Source organism: Neophocaena asiaeorientalis, unplaced genomic scaffold (genome assembly GCF_003031525.2).
Source record: "Neophocaena asiaeorientalis asiaeorientalis breed wild unplaced genomic scaffold, Neophocaena_asiaeorientalis_V1.1 scaffold152, whole genome shotgun sequence".
Classification (NCBI taxonomy): Eukaryota; Metazoa; Chordata; class Mammalia; order Artiodactyla; family Phocoenidae; genus Neophocaena; species Neophocaena asiaeorientalis.
The window spans coordinates 1,534,431-1,547,259 of record NW_020185338.1 but is presented as its reverse complement, the minus strand read 5'-3'; the positions used below and the strand labels follow the sequence as shown (position 1 = coordinate 1,547,259).

At 52.6% G+C, this 12,829-nt stretch overlaps 1 protein-coding gene across 4 annotated transcripts in view; it reads right to left on the bottom strand.

Moving 5' to 3' along the window:
- Positions 1-3,045: 3,045 nt before the first annotated feature.
- GPR68 (G protein-coupled receptor 68) overlaps positions 3,046-12,829 on the bottom strand; it is a 27,371-nt gene continuing 17,587 nt past the window's right edge. For 2 of the 4 annotated variants that reach the window (XM_024736329.1, XM_024736327.1), the window contains one exon: positions 3,046-6,397. In XM_024736329.1, coding sequence (XP_024592097.1) covers positions 5,184-6,299 — 1,116 coding nt within the window. In that variant the 5' untranslated portion in view covers positions 6,300-6,397 and the 3' untranslated portion in view covers positions 3,046-5,183. Of the gene's footprint in view, positions 6,398-8,866; positions 9,043-12,829 lie in introns of those variants that run through there. The other 2 variants (XM_024736326.1, XM_024736328.1) reach the window with 2 other exon arrangements.

Genomic DNA, 12,829 nt, shown 5'->3' with positions numbered 1-12,829 from the left:
CAAAGGTCCCCCTGCAGGGAGAGACAGGCCTGTGGCCCTGTGGCAGGGGCTAAGGTGTAAGAAAGGGCCACGAGAGGATCCCTTAGCAGGATCCAGCCCAGGGACCACTGGAGCTCTGAGTTCTAGGATCCAGTTTTATGTTTTTCTGTCTACAATATGATTCCTGCTTAGGCCTTTAGTAAAGTTTTGCTCAAGTTCACTCTAGTCTTGGCTGTCCTTTGGGGAAGGCCTGTGTTCACATTTGAGGCAGCATGGTAGGCATGGCTCTGACCTCGAGAAGCTGGTTACAGGGGGACAAGAGGTGACCTACAGGAATAGTGGGGAGGCCCAGGGTGAGAGATGGGCTGGGGTATCCACCAGGATGGATTCCTGAGGCGTGTGAGCATTCCTGGGCATTTCTAGGAATATTGAGAGAGAATTCTGGTAAGCAGTACCTGGGATGCTCTGTGGGTGTTCAAGGGCAGGCTGGAGACCTTGGGCACATCAAGGTGCACATGCCCCACAGACCCTGCAGGTGGGATTAGAAGTTAAGCGAGCCAGGAAGGGGGGCAGGGCTCCTTAGGCCCCGGCTATCCTCTGGCCAAGTGCCCCCCTCATCGCTCAGCTGGGCAAGGCAATCCTCTGAGGTCATTTCCTGCTTCTCATTGCACAGGCCCTGCTGACCGCCAGCCCCACCTTAGTCCAGCCCTCTGCATTCTACTACTTTCTGCCCAAGTGCCCCCCTCATCGCTCAGCTGGGCAAGGCAATCCTCTGAGGTCATTTCCTGCTTCTCATTGCACAGGCCCTGCTGACCGCCAGCCCCACCTTAGTCCAGCCCTCTTCATTCTACTACTTTCTGCCCATTCCATGTGGGTTCCACTGGCTCCACAGAGTCTAACTCTCAGATTCAACAGACCACTGCTCTAGGGAGGATGGAGGTGTGGCTTAACAGCAATTCACATAAACTCAGTATATGTCAGTGATGTGATGTGTTTGCCAGAAAGGCCATTACGTCAGTAGAAGCACAGTGAGGTAAATGGTCCCTTTCTCCCCAGCACAGGTTGGACAGACTGTCTCACTTCAGATCCGAGCACCACAATTGAAGAAGTGGGCGTTGTTCAGATGAGGTACAAGAAGGTGAATGCTCAAACCCTAAGTGGAGGCGGCTTGAAGATCTGTATGTCAGAGGCTGGCTGGATGCTCACTAATTCTGCTTCCTCTTCCTGCATACATAGGAAAGCTACATTTCCCAGCCTCCCTTGTAGTTAGGTTGGGGCCATGTGACTGGGATCTGGCCAATAGAATGTGAGTAGCAGGGATACCAACTACTTCCAGACTTGGCCATAACCCCCCTGTGAGATTCTTTTTGTGCTGCTTCCCCTGCCTCTGTGGATGGGAGGGGAAGACCCCGAGATGATGGGACCTCTTGATGAGCAAATCCTGAATCACTGCCATCACTTGGGAAAAAGACTTGCCAGAAAGTAGTTGCTCGGACTTCACAGGAACGGGAGATAAACTTTTATTGTTTTAAGGCAATGTGATTTGGGGGTATATTTGTTACTGCAGTATAATCCAGCCCTGTCTAATACAAGTTTGGAGATTTAACACTGAGAAGTAGGATATGAGACTTTTCTTCAAATACCAGTACCTAAAGGGTCATGTCTTTCCAGAGGCCAGAACTAAGGCCAGTGGTAAAAGTGGTTCCACTTTGGCTCATTAGGAGTTAAGATTTTCTGCCCAACCTTGGAATAACTTGTCTTGGGTAGTAGTGAACCGGTGTCATTGGTGGTACTTGCAGAGAAACTGGGCTGTCGTTTTGGGGAGATATACAGGGGATAATTCATAGGGAAGGAATTGGAGATCATGACCTCTGCAGGACTTTCTAACACTGATATCTAATGTCTAATCTACCAACGTCTTTCTGATAGTTGTTGAATTAAAGCAAATGGAATTGACACACCATTTCCCCAGAGCACTGGGCACCATTGTGACCCCAGGGTTATTGCCATCAAAGACCATCATCTTGCCAGATGAATTCCTGGAGGCTGCAGGATCATGAGCTGCAAGAAGCACATTTTTCAGAAAAGCATTGAACAAAGGAGGTCCAGATTCTGGCTCTTTCTTGGTTGTACCAGCCAGAGAAAAGCAGCAGATGGGGATGTATTCTGTGCTGAAATTTTCTCCCACACTTGTCTGGCCAAACCACAGACCAGTGTGTATAAACAGGAAGATGAGCCCTCATCTTACTAAGCAACAGTGGTGAATGAGAAAGGAATCTAATTGCTTTTGCCACCTTCAGTCCAAACCAGATGGACCTTTTCTTCCACCTTTTATCTTAGGAAAGAAAGGAGTCTTAATCCCCAATAAGTCTGTTTGGAAGAAGGATCGATTCTTCCAGAGCAGTCCAGGACTCCAGGAATCTGACTCCAGGGAAGGATTAAGTGACTAAAACCAAATTTACGTTTTAACAGAATGCATTTAATCTTTCATGATAAACATGGAGGTGCCACTGTTGAGAAGATGCTCCAGCTTAAGAAGGATGATCACTAAATGTGGGGCTCCCCAAACACAACCCAAACAGTAAGAAGAGCCCCCCAAGGGGTGGGTACAACAGGCCTTCCTGCTTTGGCAATCTTCACTAGTGATGAGGGGACTGATCAAGCCCTCCCTCACTGTGGGAAGCAGCTATTCAGGGGGTAGAAGGGGTCCTGTGCCCAAGGACAGGGAATGATATTTTCCAAACCGCAGGGCTGAGTTCTGTCTTCAGAGGGGAGGTGGCCAAATTAAGTCCCAGAGTGGATTAGCAACAATGCTGCAGAGCTCAAGACACTTCATGAATCTCCAGAGGAAGAAGGCCCTACTTCATCTGAAGGCTTCCATCCTTCTTGGCCACTACTGGATAATCAAGGACAAATCCCCTAATTGCTGTTCAAGTTTTCTCTGAGAATGTCAATCCCTGGACTTTCCTGACTCTGTTGGGTATTCCATGGGCCTTCTAGAGCCCCCTGGTGTCAGAAGACCCTCCCTCCCCATAAGAACTGCAGCACACTCCAGCTGTGGCTGGTTACTTTGCTTTATTTGCAGACTCAAGTTTGCTACATAAATCCATTGCATGGTCCAACACATGTATACTTGGCATAAAAGAGAGGACAATACAAAAATACAACTCTTGATAGTAAATGGAACTGCCCTCAGCTCACGCCAGTTTATCCCAATGGGAATGTCCATGTTTAAGATCAAAACAGGAGGAAGTTTGGAATGAGGAAGCATGGAGGTCTCAACCAGTGTCATTGCCCTTGTAATCCTGGTCTGGGACTGGGTGGCCTTTTTTTTTGCTACCTGCAGACCTGGTCAGTTCCTCCTCCGTGAAGGGGAAGAGAACCTCCCCAGCTTATGGAAGGCCATCCAGAAGGAGCTAGAGCAAGGCCTGGAACCCCACTTCCTTAGGGCACACCCACCCTGGGCTATCAGTCTTTGGACACCTCTGATGGGAGGGTTAAGAAACTCAGGGTGAATCTACTTCTGGGAGAGGGGAGGGGAGACATGAAGAGAGATTGAAAAAAATATTCTCCCTGGCAGCCCTTTAACAGATTCCAGAAATCTTCTACTGATGCCAGCTTCTATCTTCCCATCCCTGGTCCCTCCCCGGGCTTGAGCCCACCTAGCCTCTTAGCTGTGAGAGCTCAAATCCCAGGTCTTTGGGGGAAGTCAGAACTGGCTCCAGCCCACCGACCAGGAAATCTGAAGGGCTAGCATTTCTAAAAAGGTAGGCAGGTCCCTGGAGGAGCAGGAAGCTCCTCTGGTCCTTGGTATATCCCCCAGGCAGAGGCTTAATATGCTTGGGCAGGAAGTTGCAGGAGCCCCGTCACCAGCCTTCCAGGACAGAACAAGAGACAGTGGTCAGTACTCTGGTCTGCATGTGGCCCGTGGGCCCACTGTCACTCTCCAGGTGGGTGGGGTGGGACATCTGGCAGAGGAGCAGTGCTGAAGGACCAAGGAGACAAGGCGAGCCCAAGGGCCCCTCCTCTTCTTGTCACAGGGGCTATTTAAACCACAGTGGAGCTTCACCCCGGGGCTTTGGGCTGAGAGATAACAGAGCATGCATCTCCGTGTTGTTTGTTTTGTTCTAAGAACTTGGGGAGAATGTCATGCTCCTCTCTGAGACTGCTGGGCACTCCAGTCTGTGTGGCAGGGGACACTGCCAGCAGTCACAGGACCCTAGCCTCAGTGGCTTGGGGCAGAGCTGTCATGGAGACCCTGGCATTTTAACCGTGGACACACACACACACACACACACACACACACACAAAGTCGCAGGCTTCCGGGTCTGGTGCTTCAAGGCAGATAGAAACAAAAGATGAATTGAGGCGAATCTGTGTAGGGAACTCAGCTGGACGTACTGCTTTAGGCCTCTGTCCTGGCCCTTGAACTTCAATGCTGACTTTAAAGGACCACAGACATCGCCCTATGGAGCCCCAGGGAGCCCTAGGATTTGTTTTCCATCAGCCCTGGGGCTTGGGGAATCTGTTCAACCCTCCTCGCCTGTGAAACTGTGACTTGGCTGTATCTGGTGCCTCTCGTCCACCTGTTACTCCCCCACTGTCTCCCACAAACACACACTCCCAGTGCCCCAAACCCCTCCCTGCGTTCCTTCCCCCATCCAGCCTCCAGGCCCACTCACCTTCCTTCCCACCCCTTCGTGGAGTGAGGCTCAAGTATGAATGATGACAGTACACTTTCGTGTGTCACCTCCCCCGATCACACCAGTGCATTTGGACTGGTGTCATCTGTGACAACGGCATTGGAAGGCCCTGGCAGGTGTGCCCCCAGGTACCCACTCTCATCTCCCAGGCCCCTCTCTCCATGTCCTCACACCCTGCGTCCCCCACCCAAGCTTCTCTTTGAAAACCTCCTGGACGTGAGCAGGTCTTCCTCCCGCCAGCCGCCCAGCTGGCAGCAGACGACCGCCATGCACTGTCGGAGCTTATCCCCACACTCAACAAGCAGCCCCGTCGGACTCGGCAGCCACAGCAGGTTCCCTGGACCCAGAGAGGTTGTGCTGCGGCCCAGACCCAGGGCCCCGTGGCCCAGGTCCATCGTCCCCTCCAGCAGCAAGAGGCACCTGCCTCGGCCAAGTGGACAGCAGCTGTCGAGCAAGCTCAGGCCTTGCTTCGCCCCGCGCGTGGGTGATGGGGCGACACAGCTAGGCCAGTCCGCCCGCTGGGGACCCTCCCGCTCCGGGTGGCTGAGAGGCCTGTAAGGCCGGGTGGAGCTTCGTCAGCACGTTGGGCTCCTCGCTCTTCCCTGGGGCCTCGGGGGTACCCAACGGGTAGGCCTCCCGGGCCCGGCCAGTGCTGGCACAGGTGAGGAAGGCCAGGCAGGCCCCACGGAGGCGGGCCAGGTCCCTGTGCGTGGTCTCGCTGACGAAGCAGTAGAGCACGGGGTCGGCCACGCAGTTGAAGCTGGTGAGGAGCAGGGAGAAGTGGTAGGCGTTGAAGATGCCCTTGGCGAAGTGGCAGCTGGACTCCCAGAGGCTGCGCACAAGCAGCAGCGTGTGGTAGGGCAGGAAGCAGGCCAGGAAGATGACCACGGTGCTGAGCACCAGCCGCTGGATCTGGTCCTTGCGGCTCTTCTGGGTGCCATGGCTGCGGCGCACGGCCCGCAGGATGCCCCGGTACGAGGCCAGGAGCAGGCAGATGGGGAAGAGGAAGCCCACCAGGAAGCGGTAGTAGTTGATGCTGCACTGCCGGGGCTCGAGCGGGTAGTGCTCGAAGCAGACGCGGTGCCGGTCCCCGTCCTCCACCACCTCTTCGTGCATGAGAAAGTAGATGCTGGTCAGCAGCTCTTTGGCCCAGATGAGCACGCTGACTCCCACGGCAGCCTTCAGGGTGCGGAACTGATGGAAGCGGAAGGGATGGGCCACGGCCAGGTAGCGGTCGATGGAGATGCAGCAGAGGAAGCCCACGCTGATGTAGATGTTCTCGTACAGGAGGATGCCGCACAGCTGGCAGGACAGGTCGCCGTGGGACCAGTTGTCGTGCTGTAGCACGTACTGCAGCCAGAAGGGGAGCGAGCAAATGTAGAAGAGGTCGGCCACTGTCAGGTTGCACAGGTACACGCCCAGCTCGTTCCGGGCCTTGATCTGCAGGTAGCCGAAGTAGAGGGACAGGCAGTTGGCTGGGAAGCCCACCACCAGCACCGTGACATAGACCACCGGCGCCAGCGTCTGGTGGATGGTGTGGTCGATGGCACAGCTCAGCGAGCCGTTGTCTCCGGTGATGTTCCCCATCTTTGGGCCTGGAGGGGCCTCACCCCTCATGGGCTCAGGAATGCACCAGTCTCTCTAGCGCCACCTTGTTTCTAGGATGTGGTTCAAGCTGTAGCAAAGGCCGGGCCTCACTGGTGACGGGGAAGGCCCTGAAAGTCAAAGGTGGAAAGGCTTAGGATAAGAGGAGCCAACATTTATACAGCACCTACTGTACGTCAGGCACTCTTCTAAGTGCCTCACGTAATTTAGAAGGTGATCCAGCCAACCAACTCCAACTCAACTGAAATGTGACTTATGTCTCCCCATCCCCCTTCCCTGGCTTCCTGTCCCTTATTTACTTTCCTGGTCCCTCGGTGCAGCAAAGCAAGGCCTGGAGCTGGCTCCAGGGAAGCTCCAAGGGAAGCTCAAGGTGAAGAACAATTCCAGCCCACATAACAGTGAGGGCCCTGGCCACTCTCTTATTTACCACCATTCGCATTTTTCCTACTTGCTCACAGGGATGTACCAGGTCAGTAAGGCCACAGCCCCTCCTCGGGGCCTCTCCATACAGCACAATAGAGGCCCAGCCTGGTCCACATCCTGCTGTGCTCTGGCAAGAAAAAAGGCTAAGCTTCCTGCAGGGCACTGCTACCTCACCTCCGTGGAATTGGGAACCTAGCACAGGGGGCCAGGCACCGACAGACATGAGCACCAGGCTAGGGTCAGCTGCTCACAGGCTGTGCAAGTCGTTTACACTCTCTTAGACTCAGTTTCCTCATCCATAAAACAGGGATATGGGAATTCCCTGGCAGTCCAGTGGTTAGGACTCAGCGCTTTCACTGCTGGGGCCTGGGTTCAATAGCTGGTTGGGGAACGAAGATCCTGCAAGCCGTGCCACGAGGGCAATAAGTAAATAAATAAATAAATAAAATGAGGATGAAAACACCTGCCCTCAGGGTCAGTATCAGGGCCACATAAAATATGTCAAAATGCATGTCATTGTTTTTCCAAAGGCAATGAGGCAGAATAAAAGATGGTAGGGTTTTTTTTTGTTTTTTTTGGGGTGGGGGTACGTGGACCTCTCACTCTTGTGGCCTCTCCCATTGCAGAGCACAGGCTCCGGACGCGCAGGCTCAGTGGCCATGGCTCACGGGGCCCAGCCGCTCCGCGGCATGTGGGATCTTCCCGGACCAGGGCACGAACCCGTGTCCCCTGCATCAGCAGGCAGACTCTCAACCACTGCGCCACCAGGGAAGCCCAAAGATGGTAGGTAGTCTTACTCTCATTAGTGAAAAGTTCACATTGTTGAGAATTTAACAAAGAAAATGCTATTGTTATATATACAAATACATTTGAACAAGACAGAATAAAAATTTTTTGTTGTAGGCCTACTTTATAAATTAATATATCAGAATGAAAGGACTGAGCTGCTCTATTGATTTAACACTTCTGGCTCCGATGAAAAATCTCACTGTGTCTAAATTAACTTTTTTGTTGTTGTCGTTTGTAATCATCCTTCCAAGGATACTTTTTTGACATTTTTTTCCCTAACCACCTGCCCCCATGAAATTTGAATAACCCAGATGTATTTCATATCTGCTCATGTATCATGGGCTTTTGGAGGATGACAAACCACTATAATATATAAGATTTTTTTTCACCCCACCTAAGAACCAATTTTCACCCCTCCTTGAGAATGCATCGTCTATCTGGCTGCAAGTTCCAAATGAACGGGGTCTGCATTAAGTTGTTTTGTGGTATTAGCAGATCAATCTTGCCCTTTGCTGTCTCTTCACCATAGTCAAGCTGGGACTCACAGACCAGATGGGAAACCCCTTCCACAACCAACAACGTCTCATCACCTGCTGTCCAGGGTCCCTCCCTCTGCAGCCTCCCTCCTGCTAGCTCCTGACTGGCCCTGTAGGCACCAGAGCCCGGGCTCAACCTGGAAGTTGGCAGAGCCTTCTGGGAAGGGGCCCAGAGATATTCCAGCCCAGCAGTTCCAGTCCTGGGGTTCATGGAGTATAAACTTGAGGACTTCCCCCGAAATCACAGGCTCAAACTTGTAAATATGAAAGTATGCGCATTTTTCCTGGAAAAGGGTCCTGTGGCTTTCATAAGAGTCTCTAAAATGGGCGAGAGATGGGTCTGGCCCAAAGCTGCCCCCTCTCACCTGGACTCCCTGTGGCTCTCTCCGTAGCCAAGCCTCCCTCCACCCCAGTGCTCCCAGTCACGCCCCTGACCATTATCCCCCAGGCAGCCACAGCAATCTTTCCAAAATACAAACTGGATCCTCCTCTTCCTCGTTTAAAACCCACTGAGACAGTTTCACAGTGAGTTATCACACCCACGATAAAACTCCCAGACTCTTACAAGACCCAGCATGATCCGGCCCCAGCTCCCCCTACCTTGTCTGCTGCCACCACACTCCAGCCTCACTGGCCAGCTTTCTGGGCCTCGTCATCTGGCCTCGCTCCAGTCTCTCCTGGAGTGCTGCCCCCTGCCCTCTCCCCACCTCCACCTCCACCTCAGGGCTGTTCCATTGCCGCCAGGTCTCAGCTTAAACACCACCCCCTTGAGAGGCTCGCCCTGACCACCCCACTAAAGCAGCCCCTCCCCCATCACCATCACCATCACACCTTCCTATTTCATGGCTCCGCAGAGCTCCCATCAGGGTCTGAGATTTTTCTTGTTTATTTACTTGTCTGCTTGCTGATGATCTGTCTCCTCCACGAGGATGTAAATTCCAAGAGGACCCTGTGCACCTTGAACAGTGCCTGGCACACCACAGGCACTCCTGAGTACTTCTAGAATGAATAAGCGAATGCCACTTCCCCATTTTACAGATGAGGAAACTGAGGTTTGAAAGGGGAAGTGACGTGCCCAAAGCCAGTCTAAGGAAGGAAGCATGGGCATTAGAATCCAGGTCTCCTTTCTCCAAGTCCCACCTCCCTGCCACGTCTAGTCCCCACCTGAGCCTCCCCGCACCCTCTCAGTCCCTGGAAGACGAGGACTCCTAGGAGGGCTCACCTCCCCATCCTCTCCAGGATACAGGCCCGGATTTTTTTCTTTTTTGGGGGCGGGGTACACGGGCCTCTCACCGCTGCGGCCTCTCCCGTTGCGGGGCACAGGCTCCGGACGCGCAGGCTCAGCGGCCATGGCTCACGGGCCCAGCTGCTCCGCGGCACGTGGGATCTTCTCGGACGGGGGCACGAACCCGTGTCCCCTGCATCGGCAGGCGGACTCTCAACCACTGCGCCACCAGGGAAGCCCTACAGGCCCGGATGTCAGTGTTGGTGGTGGAGGGAGGTGCTTCTTGTTGCTGTTTTCAATTGTGGTTTGATACACATAACATAACATTTACCACGTTAACCACGTTGAAGCGCGCAGCTCAGTGGCATTAAGCACGTTCACGCTGCTGTACCGCCATCAGCACCATCCACCTCCAGACCTTTTTCAGCTTCCCCCGCTGAAAATCTGTACTCATTAAACACTAACTCCCCATCCCTCCTCCCCCGAGCCCTTGGCAGCCGCCAGTCTACTTTGTGTCTCTATGAATTTGACTGCTCTAGGCACCTCATATAAGTGGAGTCGCACGGAATTTATCTTTTTGTGGCTGGCTTATTTCACTTAGCATAACGTCCTCAAGGTTCATCCATGTAGTAGCATAGATCAGAATTCCTTCCTTTTTAAGGCCCAATAATATTCCATTATATGTATAGACCGCAGTTTTGTTTTTCCATTTATCTGTCAGTGGACATTTGGGTTGTTTCTACCCTCTGGCTATCGTGAATAATGTTGCTGTGAACATGGGTATACTACTTGAGTCCCTGCTTTCAGTTCTTTTGGGTATATACCCAGAAGTAGAACTGCTGGATCATATGGCAGCTCTATTTTTAATTTTTTGAGGAACTGCATTCTGTTTTCCACAGCGGGCTGCACCATTTTACATTCCCACCAACAGTGCACAAGGGTGTTTTCTTGTTTTTGCTTTTTGTGTTTTTGTTTATACGTTTTGATGGTGAGAGGAAGGGGCGAAGGGGCAGCTGAGGCCTGTGACCCCTAAACCCTGCACAGCCCCGCGAGTCAAAATTTGGCCCCATTCGTCCTCCTCTTGCCAGCCCTCCTGTCCCTGGATCCCAGGCCCACACCTGAGTGGTCCCCCAGGGACACCCACCCAGGACGTCCGTGTCTCTGAATTTACCTCGGGTTCTCCACAGTCCACATAAAATCTACCCACAGGAAGATAAAAATTCATTCAACACAGGCTCCCAGGCACCAACAAAATCTGGCAAAGGAAACCAAAGTGAAACACGTCTTGTCAGGTCTTAGGAATTTGTTGAGAGTCACCTGGCCGAAGCCTATCGTTTGCTAGGGCTGAGTGTACACATGTGTAGGCGGGCTGGTGTGACTGTTTGCGGGTTCCTCTTTCCCAGGCCGATGATAAACGAATTCCCGCGAGCAAAGTCAGAAATACTCAAGTCTGCAGGGCAAAGAAGAAACACATACGACGTTTAGATGAAAACACCTCCTCCACACACACGGCATCGCCTCTGTGATTTCAATGCCGTCAACACTCTGATGACTCCCAGACGTCCTCCCCACCCCCAGGTGGAAGGCTGACAGAACCAGCTTCCTTCTGCGGCACAGGGCATGCTCTGTGAGGCCCAGCCTGCTTTCATCTTCTCCACTAGTCTGTTCTTGGAGGTGGCCTCTCCTCCTGCCCAGTCACTCACGTTGGATGGCTGGCCTTCAGCTTTCTCCCTCATCTTTGTCCACAGCATCCACTTGATTACTCAGTTCTACCATTTTCAACTCCTAAATACTTCCCACATCCGTCTCCTCCTCTTTAGCTCCCTCCCCAGTGCCCCAGATTGGCTTGGTCAAGACTTCCTCCCCAGAATCAGCGCACGGCCTCCTATGGGATTCCCTGTCTCCGCCTCACCACCCTCAAAGCCATCCTCTAAAACAAAAACCTAATCACTCCTGCTTCAAACCCTTCAATGGCTCTCCGATCATCCATCCATCTGTCCATCCATCCATCCACTCATTGACTTATTCGTTGTTACAGCAAATACTTATCGAGTGTCTATTATTATATGGAAGGCACTGTACTAGACGCTGGCCCCTGGCATAATTCAAGTTGCTTTTAGTCTCATGGGAGACAGGAGAAGAAAAGAGAGGGTTAGCTCCCAGGGAGAGTACAGGACATTAAGGGAGTTCATAGGAGGTGAACTAACCCAGCTAGAAAAGCCTTCCTGAGGGGCACTTTGCTCGAAGACCAGAAGAAGCGGGAAGGGCAGCCAGGGAAGAGGGAAGTTTCTGCCTGTGGAAATAGAGCATGCAACAGGCCAAATGCCAGAGAGAGAGAGAACAGGCACCTGTGTGGTGGAGCTGAAAGTAGCTTGGCACAAACAGCTAGGTGTGAGGAGGGCGTGGCCAGAGAGGGGACAACACACAGCTGTAGAAACTGCCAACTAATTAGAAGGAGCTGGGGACAATCAGGGACAAATCTGAGATGTTCTTCAGCGCTTGGTCCTCATAATCTCCCTCAAATTATCTGTTAGATGGATGGATGTGTGAAGAGGTAGGTGGGTAGATGAGTGGATGGATGAATGGGTAGGTGGATGAATAAGATGAATAAGTGGAAGGATGAGGGGGTAGGTGGATAGATGGATGAGTGAACAGGTGGATAGATGGACGAATGGGTGGGTGGATGGGTCAATGGGTAGATAGATGGATGAAAAGATGGATGGATGGGTGGGGGGTTTTGAGGTTGGGTGCTGGGACAATGGAAATATTATTAATAGAAACAGAAAAGTGGGAGGGAGGAATCACTGTGGCCTCCTCTCCAGCCACCTGGCATCTGTTTAAGCTGCCTGAGCTGGTCACAGAGGGCCCTGCTTTTTCACCTGGGCCTCATCACAACCAGCTCTCCCTTCATCCACTCCCTGAGGACAGGCACCCCTCCATGGAAACTACATCTTGCCAGGAATGTCCCTTCTCTACCTGCTGTCCACAGAAAGCTTGCTCCCCCAAATCAAAGGCACAGTGGGTGCAAAGTGTTCTATAAATGGAAAAACGTAGATGGGATGGAAGGACCAAGCCATACCAAGTGAGAGCCCTCCACATGCCAGGAACGTTTTTGCACATTCATTCTCTCTCTCAACACTAGTCTCACCAGCACCCATTTTACAGATGAAGAAACTGAGGCTGCTCAAGATTCTGAAACCAAGTGAGGCCCTGCAGGGTTCCCAGGCATGGAGGCCTTTTTTTTGTCCCCTGTTTCTTGTAGGCAAGACTCCAGCCTCCATGACCTTCCCTGAGTTCCAAAGGGCAGATTGGAACAGTTGCTAATCAAGGAAGAAGCAGCCAAGAAACCACCTGAGACAAAATTAAAAGGACCAGAGGGGCCTCCCTGGTGGCGCAGTGGTTGAGAGTCCGCCTGCCGATGCAGGGGATACGGGTTCGTGCCCCGGTCCGGGAAGATCCCACATGCCGTGGAGCGGCTGGGCCCGTGAGCCATGGCCGCTGAGCCTGCGCTTCCGGAGCCTGTGCTTCACAACGGGAGAGGCCACAACAGTGAGAGGCCCGCGTACCGC